Source organism: Marmota flaviventris, chromosome 6 (assembly GCF_047511675.1).
Source record: "Marmota flaviventris isolate mMarFla1 chromosome 6, mMarFla1.hap1, whole genome shotgun sequence".
In the NCBI taxonomy this organism is placed as follows: Eukaryota; Metazoa; Chordata; class Mammalia; order Rodentia; family Sciuridae; genus Marmota; species Marmota flaviventris.
This window is the reverse complement of record NC_092503.1, coordinates 27,764,982-27,777,257: the sequence shown is the minus strand read 5'-3', so window position 1 is coordinate 27,777,257 and position 12,276 is coordinate 27,764,982. Positions and strand designations below refer to the sequence as shown.

The 12,276-nt window shown below is 46.0% G+C and overlaps 1 protein-coding gene across 1 annotated transcript; it reads left to right on the top strand.

Moving 5' to 3' along the window:
- Positions 1 to 3,870: 3,870 nt before the first annotated feature.
- Positions 3,871 to 6,086, top strand: Slc35d3 (solute carrier family 35 member D3). Its single transcript, XM_027938413.2, has 2 exons — positions 3,871 to 4,309; positions 5,257 to 6,086. The coding sequence occupies exons 1-2, from the start codon at positions 3,871 to 3,873 to the stop codon at positions 6,084 to 6,086; spliced, it is 1,269 nt and encodes a 422-aa protein (XP_027794214.2).
- Positions 6,087 to 12,276: the final 6,190 nt, after the last annotated feature.

Here is a 12,276-nt window from a genome sequence, read left to right as displayed (position 1 = left end):
AGGGTCTTTGGGCTAGCCCCCCCCCCCAAAAAAAAAACCAAAAAAACAAAACAAAAAAAACACCGAAAAACAAAACCCAAAAAAACCTCTCCCTGCAGCACTGGTCCTCTTTAAAATACTGTTGTACTCATAAAATTCCCCATGGAATCATGCAGGTCTTCCATGTCTGTGTTTGCTCAAGTTAAGTCTGCATGCCTCAAGAGTCCTGCCCTTGGTTTGGCTAGTTCTAATCCATCATTTACATCTGAAGCCTGAGGCAGAAGGATTGAAAGTTTAAGACCAGCCTCAGCAATTTAGTGAGGCCCTAAGCAACTTAGCGAGACCTGTTTTAAAAAAGAAAAAGGGCTGGAAATATAACTCAGAGCTAGAGCATTCCTAGTTCCAATCCCCAGTACCAAACAAACCAAACAAAAAAAATGTTCATTTGTTATTTAGTCTGTTTTCCTTTTACATTCTCCTATGATCATGTGTCAATCTTACAAATAAAAGTAATAAGTAAAAATTTCAAAATTTCTTTCTCATGAAGCTTCTCTGCTCCCTGTCGAGCTGATTTAATTGCCCTCCAGGAAGCTCCCCCTTTTTCTGCTGCAAGGCTTCACTCCTTCCTTAGCTTCATTGTGTTCACCCCCAACCACTTGTGAATCCCTTAGGACTAGCTGAGTGCTCATCCTTGAATCCTCTGTGGCTAACAGATTACCTATCACAAAATACTTGCTCTTTATGTTTGTTGAATGAATGAATTAAGAGATTGATTTAATGCCACCAATATTTATTGAGTAGCTCTAAAGACAGAGCCCTGTTAGCCAATCCCCAAAAAACAAATGCCGAATGTTTTCTCTGATACAAAGAGGCTCAGACAGTGGGAGGGAAAGGGAAGAGGGAGGGGCTTAGAAATGATGGTGGAATGTGCTGAATATCATTATCCAAAGTACATGTATGAAGACACGAATTGGTGTGAATATACTTTATATACAACCAGAGATATGAAAATTATGCTCTATATGTGTAATATGAATTGTAATGCATTCTGCTGTCATACACACACACACACACACACACACACACAGAGCCCTTCCATTCTGTTAGAGAGAGAGAGAGAGAGAGAGAGAGAGAGAGAGAGAGCCCTTATATCTAGATCCTTGATACCAATAGATCAAATTGCTATTGGACTTCAGATCCCCATTCTTGTTTGATTAACCTTGTTAAACATAGTGTTCTTATTCCCACACCCCCTCCCCCCCCCCCCGCCAGTTTTCTTTAGGCATTTACCTAGTAACTGGTTTGTGTAGATGGGGTTAAAAATAAAAAGTCCTACTAAAGAACTATATGCACTACAGTGGAAAAAATGTATGGGGTTTCACGCCACCACAGATTTCAAATATTAAGCTCAATAGCCTTGCTTGAGAAGGGTAAGTTAGCTGAATCAGTCACCAATCTTCTACTAATGTTAGTATCACAAATGGAAGCAATTATAATTGCTGGCAGAAATGAATCATTCCCAAACTAGGTCTGTGCAGTCACTTTATAATATCCATTTAGGGTGGCTTGCAGAAGCCGTTCTTTAATTGAAATGGTCCCTAGAAACAGAAATCTTTTGTTTGCTGATGTCTTCAAAAAGTTAACTTTTGGGGGTGCTGGGGTTGTGGCTCAGTGGTAGAGTGCTCACCTAGCATGCACGAGGCACTGGGTTTGATCCTCAGCACTACATAAATGAAAAATAAAGATATTGTGTCCACCTAAAACTTAAGAATTAATATTTTTTTAAAAAGTTAACTTTCAGTTTTTATCTCAGTATATTTTGAATATACATTTACACCACACACATACACAATTTTAACTGCTGGTTCAAACTTTATAATTTCCCCCCAAAATAACATCAACTAAAACAAGCAAACAACAACAACAACAAAAACCCAGCCCCTAAAATATCCTTAAATAGTGCCTAACCACAAGTTTTAACACTAAAAACCAAGAACTCCCTGAGGAACAGGAAGCACGTGTTTTCAGTGTAATGCTGTCCAGTGTTATTCCTGGAAAGTTAGCATGGTAGTCCATTCACAAACATTTTCTTGACTGTCCACCTGTCGGGGATAGGGAGGTGATCCTATTAGGCTTTATGCACAGGAGCTAATGGACTGGTAGAGACAGAGCTTTCTCCCACTACAGTGAGCATCCATAACAAAAGGCTGCCTCCGAGGAAGAACTGCAGTGATGCTGCGATTACAACTGTTATTATTTTTTCCCCTCCTGCAATAATCCAATCTTCAACACCTGTGCTGCAGTGATACAGAACAGAGATGGAAAAAGAGGCAGAAAGAAAAATTGCGAAGCGACTGATCTTGTGTGTTTAAGGTAAGGTTGTGTGGCGTTTCAAAGTTAGGAGGTTGCGATCCTGTTGGCTAGAAGAAGTGAACCGTAGCCAGGGATCCAAAGAAGTGGGGTGTAGTGGAGCTCCAACCTACTCTCCCCTCTCACCCAAACCCGGCTGCAGCCACGAATTTCAACTAGTGTGAAAACTAAACTGGCCCTTAGTGATGAGCGCCGCTGAGCGAGTCTGTTTGCTGCTGCAGAGTTCACTACAGCCCAGGTGTTGCTTCCCAGGGAACTGAATTCGGATCGAAGGGGCACTGAAGACTGGCGCCCGAAAAAAAAGAATCACCTTTTTCTCTTAGCTGCATTAGAAGCACACAGTTCACCAGTCCTGTGTGGGCAAAGGTGTATCCCTAACCCTGATCTGGAGAGATGGCCCACTACTGTCCTGAAGAGTGCAACCCCCTCCCTGGTATCCAAGAACGCTACACGGATCCCCCTTTGCAGGGTGGAGGGCCCGGGTTCCTGCCCGCCCCCATCCCCGCCGCGCCAGCCTTCCTCTGCATCGCGCTCTCTCCTAGTCCCCAGAGCATCTAGCCTCTCCTCTCCCATCGCTCGGACAGCGTCGCCTCCATGCTCCTCCCCAGAACTGGTAATGGCTACTTGTACCAGAGACATCGTTTCTGCTCTTTAGCTTATTTTACACCTTTGCTTCACTTAAATGTGTGTCTCCACCCCCAAGACCCCGCAGTCCTGCAAAGGACACCCAGCTCCCGCAGAGCCTCGCGCAGCCCTGGGTGTTCAAAGCCAGGCACCGGGAAAGGCCTGTCTCGAGACCACATGGCACGCCCTGATCGCAGGTTATTTCAACGTCTGGGCGACGGCACCCGGATCTTAAGTATTAGGGTGTCTCCAGCACCGACGTGTTTTGCTTCCCCAGCTGAGGAGAGACCGTGGGTGGAAAATCCTCTGCAGCAAGGGGGTTGGGGGCGCCATCACTTGTTGCGACCAATAAACGGTGCTCGATCCCGGAGAGCTGCTCTTTCTAAAATCATCTTAAGATGTGTTTGGGATTCCCCCAATCCGCGCCCCTCGGCTTGGCCGCTTTTAGGACAGAAGGGGGAACCGCGCACCAGAGTGGGCCGGGTGGGCACTGATGCCCGAGGGGCGCGGGCCGGTCCCGCCCTGTGGCAGCCGCCCGGCTTCCCTTGTAGAGCCTCTCTCCTGACGGGGAACTCGCGCGGGATACAGCCCATTGCCGCTCGTCACCTACTTACACATCGCTGTCGCTAGGATTCCCGCCACTCCTCTCAAACCGCCCCCCCCCGCACCCTGCCACTTTTCGGAGTCCCCCGCCCCCGCTACTGCCTCCCCGGAGCTGCGGGGCAGTTGGACGCGGAGCCGCTGAGCCGCGAGGACGCCCGGCTGGAGCTGCCCTCTGCACCCGAGCCAAAGCTCCCTGCCTTTTGCCGCGGCGCTGGGCGGGCGCCCCCGCCTCCCTCGCTCAGCTCCCGCACGTCCGGGAGCTCAGCCGCCGCCCGGTGCTGCGGGGCCGGCGCGATGCGGCAGCTGTGCCGGGGCCGCGTGCTGGGCATCTCGGTGGCCATCGCGCACGGTGTATTCTCGGGCTCCCTCAACATCCTGCTCAAGTTCCTCATCAGCCGCTACCAGTTCTCCTTCCTGACCCTGGTGCAGTGCCTGACCAGCTCCACAGCGGCGCTGAGCCTGGAGCTGCTGCGGCGCCTTGGGCTCATCGCTGTGCCCCCCTTCGGCCTGAGCCTGGCGCGCTCCTTCGCGGGGGTCGCAGTGCTCTCCACACTGCAGTCGAGTCTTACGCTCTGGTCCCTGCGCGGTCTCAGCTTGCCCATGTACGTGGTCTTCAAGCGCTGCCTGCCCCTGGTCACCATGCTCATCGGCGTTTTGGTGCTCAAGAACGGCGCACCCTCGCCAGGGGTGCTCACGGCCGTGCTCATCACCACCTGCGGCGCCGCCCTGGCAGGTGAGCGGGACCCGCGCCAACCCCCAGCCCACCCCAACCCGCCCCGCAGAGACGGCGGGGACCACTTAGTGCAACGCCCTCGCTTCCAGATGGGGAGACTGAGGCAGAGAGAGGCGGAGAGCTTTGAGAATGGTTGTTCGACTCGCAAAAGGGACTTTCTTCTGAGACCCAGCGGAGCCTTTCCCAGCGCTCTGTCCTCCTCCCTCGGGGTCTCCCACCCGGTGTCTGGGCTTCCGACCCCTGCCCGGGTTTCACCGCGTATCGCCCTTCCCCTGGATCCCTTCCTCCGGGAGGGATGCGGGAGCTGCCTGAACCCGAGCCGGAGTCCAACCGTGGACTGAGCCGGAAGGAGGGGGTCGTGAACTTCCTTGGGTCACGCGGGCTGGAATGGGGGAGGGATGGCAGCGAAACTTGGGATCCTGGGGTTGGTTTGGGGTGTCGGGGCTGCTGGTGCGGGGCCGAGGGGGCCCACCTGGGACCCAGGTGCGGGCGGGGTTTAGGAGACAGAGCAACGTACGAACCGAACACTCATTCCGAGGAGGGTCAGGAGGGAGGCGATTTTCGCCCAGCGCCTGGCACGCTCGGTTAGAGGTCACTAGCCGGTGCCACCTCTCCATTCTGGTCGCGCAGGGGTTGGGGGTAGAGGTACAATGTACCTGGATGACCTCGGCGTCTGCTCAGGGAAGCCACAAGTATCTACCCTGAGAACATCTGCGCTCTTGGTGGCCTTTGTCAGAGGGGTGACCCGGAGACCTGTCAGGGAAGTTGCCGAGGCATAGTGGGCATCTATATAGGCACTAGGGAAATCCGTGCGCAGAGCTTGAGTATTAATTCCGTCTATTTTCCGACCCGACGCGTTGCCCATTGGATACCCACCCGCGCCAACCCGGTGTCTTCTCTCTCTTTCCTTCCTGCGCTGGCTTTGCCATCCTCTTGGTGCGCTACAGGAGCGGGCGACTTGACGGGAGACCCCATCGGGTACGTAACGGGTGTGCTAGCGGTGCTAGTGCACGCCGCCTACCTGGTGCTCATCCAGAAGGCGAGCGCAGACACAGATCATGGGCCGCTCACCGCGCAGTATGTCATCGCCATCTCTGCCACACCACTGCTGGTGGTCTGCTCTTTCGCCAGCACTGACTCCATCCACGCCTGGGCCTTTCCTGGCTGGAAGGACCCCGCCATGGTCTGCATCTTCGTGGCCTGCATACTGATCGGCTGCGCCATGAACTTCACCACCCTACACTGCACCTACATCAACTCAGCCGTGACCACCAGCTTCGTGGGCGTGGTGAAAAGCATCGCCACCATCACGGTGGGTATGGTGGCTTTCAGCGATGTGGAGCCCACCTCTCTGTTCATTGCCGGTGTCGTGGTAAACACCCTGGGCTCCATCATTTACTGTGTGGCCAAATTCATGGAGACCAGAAGGCAAAGCAACTATGAGGACCTGGAGTCGCAGCCCGAGGGAGAGGAAACGCAGCCAAGTGGAGACCAGCTGCCTTTCGTGATGGAAGAGCTTCCCGGGGAGGGTGGAAATGGGGGGACAGAGGGTGGGGAGGAAGCAGGTGGCTCCACTCAGCAGAGTGGACCAGAGTTGAGGGGCAGCCCCCGAGGGGTCCCACTGGTGGCTAGGAGCTCAAAGATCTCAGACACCTCTGAAGAAGGGAGTAAAAGGTCCTTAAAAGACGCTTACCTGGAAGTGTGGAGGTTAGTTAGGGGAACCAAGTATATGAAGAAGGATTATTTGATAGAAAATGAGGAGTTACCCAGTCCTTGAGAAGGACATGCACGTATGTACACATGTACATACAGCTATTTTATATGTTAAAAATAATATATTTTAATGAGGGGCCTCCCAGCTTTATTCTTTAAGGAGTGGTTAAGGAAAGCAAAGAAAGAAGTTCAAAGGACCTACAGCAACAAAATTAGCACCTACGTGAATTATTTAGCATGACTGAGGCATCACAGAGAAAAAAACATGTGAAGGTGCTTAACAAAGTGAAACAGCACTTTCAGCTTCAAACTCCTGGCACACTTAGTTATTTATTTTTGTCTTTATAACCATAACCAAAAATCTGCATGTATCAAGAGTCCCTCAACACCCTCTCCAAAGATGGAGCATAGAAATGATGACAGCACTTACTGAGTTCAAAGATTACATTCAGGGGCACACTTTTGGTGATAAGACTAGTTTCTATTATCAGCTAGGCAGAGTATAGTGTTAAAAGGACAATGTAAATACACTAGATTGATATTTACTGTTTAGAGTCATCTGAAATATTATGTTTACTCTAATTTTTCTTCACTGGTTTTAAAAAATTAGTATTCTAATGTTCTATTAAATATTAGTGGAAAATGTTGAAGCTATTTTGAAACTATGAGTTCTTGGCTTTATAATTATGAAGTCTAGTAATTACAAAAATATTTAAAATGTTGTTTTGATTCCTGGCTTTATAGTATTTATTCTTGAATGCCACAACCTTTTTAAAAGCCAGTTTTACTGTGTAATATTTTTTCAAGCAAATGCAATGGCTGAGATTAAAATACATTTTTGCCTGTAGCCCAGTCAGAAGAGAGACCATGGGTTAAGGCCATCCCAAGTCGCACTGCATATTCCAAATCATGTTACAAAAAGAGCAACTGCTATATTCACATTATGGTATTTTTCTATCTTAAATTTGTCAAAATAAAGTATGAGTCTGTATGTTAAAAGATAATATTGTTAGAAATTTATTTCAGACACACTCATGCTCTCTTGTTGCTGTGTAGTTTGTGTTTGCCTATGATGTGTGGATGCAGTACCTGGTGGGTGGGTGACAGCCCATTGGGAACTCTCTAAATTAACATGGCAGTTTGGCTTAAAACAAAAACAGAAACATTGATAAAGCAAACAAATGTCTCATGCTGAGATATGAAAGTCATTCATGCCAGCCTTCAGTTCACAAGGAGTTTGAGAGAATAAATAGTAGCATCCACCTGTGAAGAGGCCTCCTGTCAACTCCTGTAGGCAAGGTACTTGACAGTGAGGGCACTCTTATTCACAAGGCTATTTCTGAGGCTCTCAAGACTATGGCGGTTTATGTTTTTCTTCCTTTTCCAAACATAACAACAAAATAAAAAGCAGAAGCCAAAAATGAAGTTCTGGGTCCATCCATTTGGCTCCACGAGTGAGCTACTGAGCAGGTGTGATTGTGGTGCTTTGGATGGGTCCTGAATTACTGATTTTCACAGGGGATTCATTGCTTCTGAAAGTGCCTCTACAAGTCATCGAAGATACAGGAGCCCTCATGTGGCTGCAGTTAGAAGTGGTTAGCCAGAGATAGCACTTTTTAAAAAATAAGCATCAATTTTGACGTCAACATGCTAGAGGGCAATGTCCTGTTGCAATAGTGTGAAACTGAGAATTAATGAAAAGTGGCAAAGTCGAACAAAATATTTTTTTTGTTAATATCACTGTCAAATAAATGAATAGAATGATTGTTTTTCACTGAACAAAATTCCCTTTTGGTTAAAAATGTGAGTTTGCATTTATTGCAGAAAGACTCACTCTTTCCTGCCAATAAACTTGTAGAAGGCTTGTATTAGATATTTTGAGGAATTAGTGATTATGGGGGTTAGCAAGTCTAAAATCAACAAAGTGGGGAAAACTCAGGCAGAGTCTCCATGCTACAATCTTGAGGCAAAATTCCTCTTCCTTCTGGAAACTCAATCTTTCCTTAAAGACCTTCAATGGACTGAATGAGGCCTGTTTGCCTTATAGAGGATATATGCTTTACTGATTATATTGCAATTTGTCAATACTGAAATGTTAATCGTATCCTTACAATGTTTTCCAGCAACATCTAGACTGCTGTTTAACCAAATAGCCTAGCCAAGTTAGCAAGTGAAAGTAACTGTCACAGACACCTATGGTGGGAGGGGATAGGAGGTGGTATGTTAAGACAAACTCAGGGAGATTCACTTCAGGAATTCGTCACATTCTTTTATCTGGACAAAACTTGGGGGTCCCTCATAGAGAAAGTAAGTTAAATGGCAGGCAGTGAGTTGGTGCCTGGGGTTTGACCACAGAACACATGAGTGGGTAACAGGCCTTACCTGGCTTCTGAGTCATTCCTCCATTCTCAGAGCACAGGAGTTCATCAAAAGACTTAGGTGCAGCCTAAGCTCTATGCTCTGGTGAGGCCAGAAGGAGGGCATCACTCTGATGGGACCCCACTGGAAGTCACTCACCATTGTTGCTTGGCTGGCCCAGTCTTTGTGCCCCATTTCTGGCTACTTAGATTCTCCCTTGTTTCTGACGTGACACTCACACCTTATACTTAACTGGGTCCTTGTCTTGAAGTCTGTTTCTACATCAGTTCTTCAGGATGGGGAGGCTCTGCCTCATGTTTATCTGTCACTTTTTACCTGGAATGGGTTTCTGAAACAGCTTGTTGTTAGACCAGACTTCTCAGTGCTGGTCCTGCTGTTGATCCTCTCCCTCTGAAGGTTATCTAGCACAGATCAATCAGAAACATTGGGACAATGATTTCCCAGAATGGCACAGATGAGAGGGTGTGTGCATGTTATTGGAGGCTGCTGAGCAGAGCTAAGCAATGACTTAAACTCCTACAAGACCAGCCGTCACTCATTGTCATAGGGTCTAATTCTCTAAATGATTAATAGCAATACTCATGAAGATAAAACTGGGTGAAATTCACAAGTCCTTAATTAACCAAAGACTTTTTTACATTAGAGTTTGGGAGTTTTTTTTTTTTTTTTTGTACTGGGGATTAAACCATGGAGCCACATCCCTAACCTATTTTTATTTTGTATTTTGAGACAGAATCAAACTAAGTTACTGAGGCTGGCTTTGAACTTGCGATCCTCCTGCCTCAGCTCCTGAGTCACTGGGATTATAGGCATGTGCCACCATGCCCAGCTCAGTTGATAATTTTTATGGCCCTATCTTCAATTCACTGATTTCTTTCTTGGCCATGTTCAGTGTGCTGATGAGCCCATCAAAGGGACTCTTCATTTCTATCACACTAATTTTTGTTTTTGTTTTTTAACTTCTAGCATCTCCTTTTGATTCTTATATTTTCTATCACTCTGCTTACATTATCCACCTGCTTTTTGCATGAAAGCCCTCAAAATATTAGTCAGACTTATTTAAAATTCCCTGTCAGATAATTTCAAAACCCAAATCACATCCAAGTCTGGCTTTAATGTTTGCTTTGTCTCTTAGACATTTTTTTTTTCCTTGCCATTCAGCATGTCTAATAGTTTTGTTGTTGTCAAAAGCCAGATGATAGGCTGGATAATAGGAACTGAGGCAAAGAGTGTGAGGTATCATGTTAGTGTGGCTAGAAATTGGACTCTGGTTAATGCTAGAGGTGACTGTAGGTGCTGAAAACTTCACATTCCTCGAACATCCATGTTTTATCTTTCCACTCTTTCAGCTTCAATCCAGTCATCATACAGAAAGCCTGCTGGTATGATGACAAGGTTGGGAGAGTGTTCTATGAGCTTTAAAAAAATATATTTTTAAATGACATATAATATGTTGTACATATTTATGGGGTATGATGTGATAATTCAACACATGTAGAAAATGTGTAATGATCACATCAGGATAATTAGCATTTTTATCTCCTTCTCCCTAAACACTTATCATTTCTTTGGTCAATAAACTTAAAACTCCTCTTTTCTTCTAGGTTTTTTTTTTTTTTTTTTTTAAGTACCGGGAATCAAACCCAGGGATTTGTGACTTTTGTAGTACTGGGGATCAAACCCAGGGATTTGTGCATGATAGGGGAAGTGGTCTACCACTCAGCTTTCCCCATCTGCTTGATCCTGCTCCTAAGATAAAATGGCAGGGTTCAGAAGAGAATCTGTGAGCAAAATAGAATATAACAGGATAGCAGGACACACAACCAGCAAACTAGAAAACCCAGATCCCTCCTGGGAACTATCCCCTTCCTTCTTTGAACTCATGTGGTTCAGATGATTTCAACTTCATGCTCCTCCCTCAGGAGGTGACTCTAGACAATCCAATCAAAGCATTTCCTCCACTTGGCTAACAAGATTAGTTCAGGGCTGATCATGAGACCTGGAGAGAGTGAAAGTGATGCAAGGAAGTTTTGGGCAAGAATTAAGTTGTATGTATTTTTTTCTTACTGGACTTGAACTTTGGAGGTTGGAGTAGGGTAGAGCAAAAGTGTTTTCATCAGCTTACCACCTGGAAAAGATATAACAGAAAGGTAACAGCACAGAGAGGTGGACCAGGGCAGGAGGAAGAAGAAAGGAAGGATGGGGAAAAGACTGACACTAAGTTCTGCTTATCTTACTTGGCCCTGGTATTAAGTTGACTTTCACCTTAAGATTACACTATCCAAAAAAAAAAAAAAAAAAAAAAATCATACTATCCCTTAGACTGTCAGTTTCATTAAAAAAAAAAAGACAAAGCGGGGTTTTTTTTTTTTCTTGTAGTTGTTGTTGCTATTTGCTTAAGCCATTTTGAGTTGAGATTTCTGGTCCTTGCAAACCAAAGAGTTCTAATATTACAAATGTAAATTAATGACTCCCATCTCACAGGGAAGGGAAGACCAAGAGGGTTTTTATTTGTTTGTTTGGGTTTTGATTTTTCACCACACAATCTGGCTCTAATCCCTTGTGCCCAACTAGGGATTAGAAGGTATAACTCCCTGGTCCCTTGAAAATTACTGTCTGGCATGTATCATGCATGCTCTTAAGGAGTCTGTGGTTTTATTTACTGTCTTGCCTTCGTTTATGATTCTGTAGACTCCTATGGTCAGTCATGCTTTATGAATTTATTGGAGTGTAAGAAATGCTGTGTCTTCCACACTACTGTGAATAATAGTGCCTAATGCTTATTATTATTGTGTTTCATACTTTCTATGTTCAGGTCTCAGTGTTTCACATGAACTAATTCATTTAACCCTCACAGCATTACTGTAGGTTATACAAGGGGTAAACTGAAGCATGGGGAAGCTAAGTCTCTTGCCCTATGACTCAGTCAGGAACATGCATTCTGGAATTTGATTTGAACCCAGGTGGCTTGACTGCAAAGCTCAAATGTTCCATTGCTCTGCTGCTCTGCTGCTCTGCCCCTCCATGAGAAGTGTTCAATCTCATGGGAGTGGTGGTTGGCTGTCCAAGGCTGGTTCGCTGTGTCACTTGATGAAAATCCTGGCTCTTTCTCTTATTCCTTTCTGTTTTCCTCAGAAGCAGGGAGGGTCTGTGTGTGTGTGTGTGTGTGTGTGTGTGTGTGTGTGTGTGTGAACACTTCTCTGTGAGAACTAAGAGACCAAGAGTATACTTGAGATACATGAAAAGTAGAGCAGAAGAAGAGGCTGAAGTTCCACTGTAACCTACTTGTCCCCACGCTATCCAACTTCTTGGGTCAATCTTTCCTTTAATATTCAAACAATATACTTTTCTCCTAGTATTCCTAAAGATTTTTTAAGCATCCTGTCTCTCCCAACCCCCACTGCTCAAGACAATTCGTTATTCCCTGCTCTGGGCTCTGTGCTGATCTCATTTTTAAAAACAGCTTTATAATATAATTAATGTTATTGAGATATAAGTCAGATACCACAAAATTTGCTCATTTTAAGTGTGCAGTTACTGGTCTTCAGCATATTTACAGAATGGAACCACCATCACCACTGTCTCATTTTAGAACATTTTCATCACCCTAAAAAAAAAAAAAAAAATCCTGAGACTCTGTAGACTGTGACGTTGCCCAGAGCTAGAGGTCTGGCTGTGGCAGCCTTGTCTGGGTCCTGCCTGCTGTCTGCCTCCAGTCTGCATAGACACGCCCCTTTTCATGGTTTCCTCCTCCTCTAGTCCTCAGTTCTCTCCCCTGCCATGCAGTCAGCGTCTCACACTCACTGATCCTGTTGACATTCCAGAATGGACCATAGAACTTTCTGAGGAGGTGTAGAAGTGCTTAGACCCTGCTC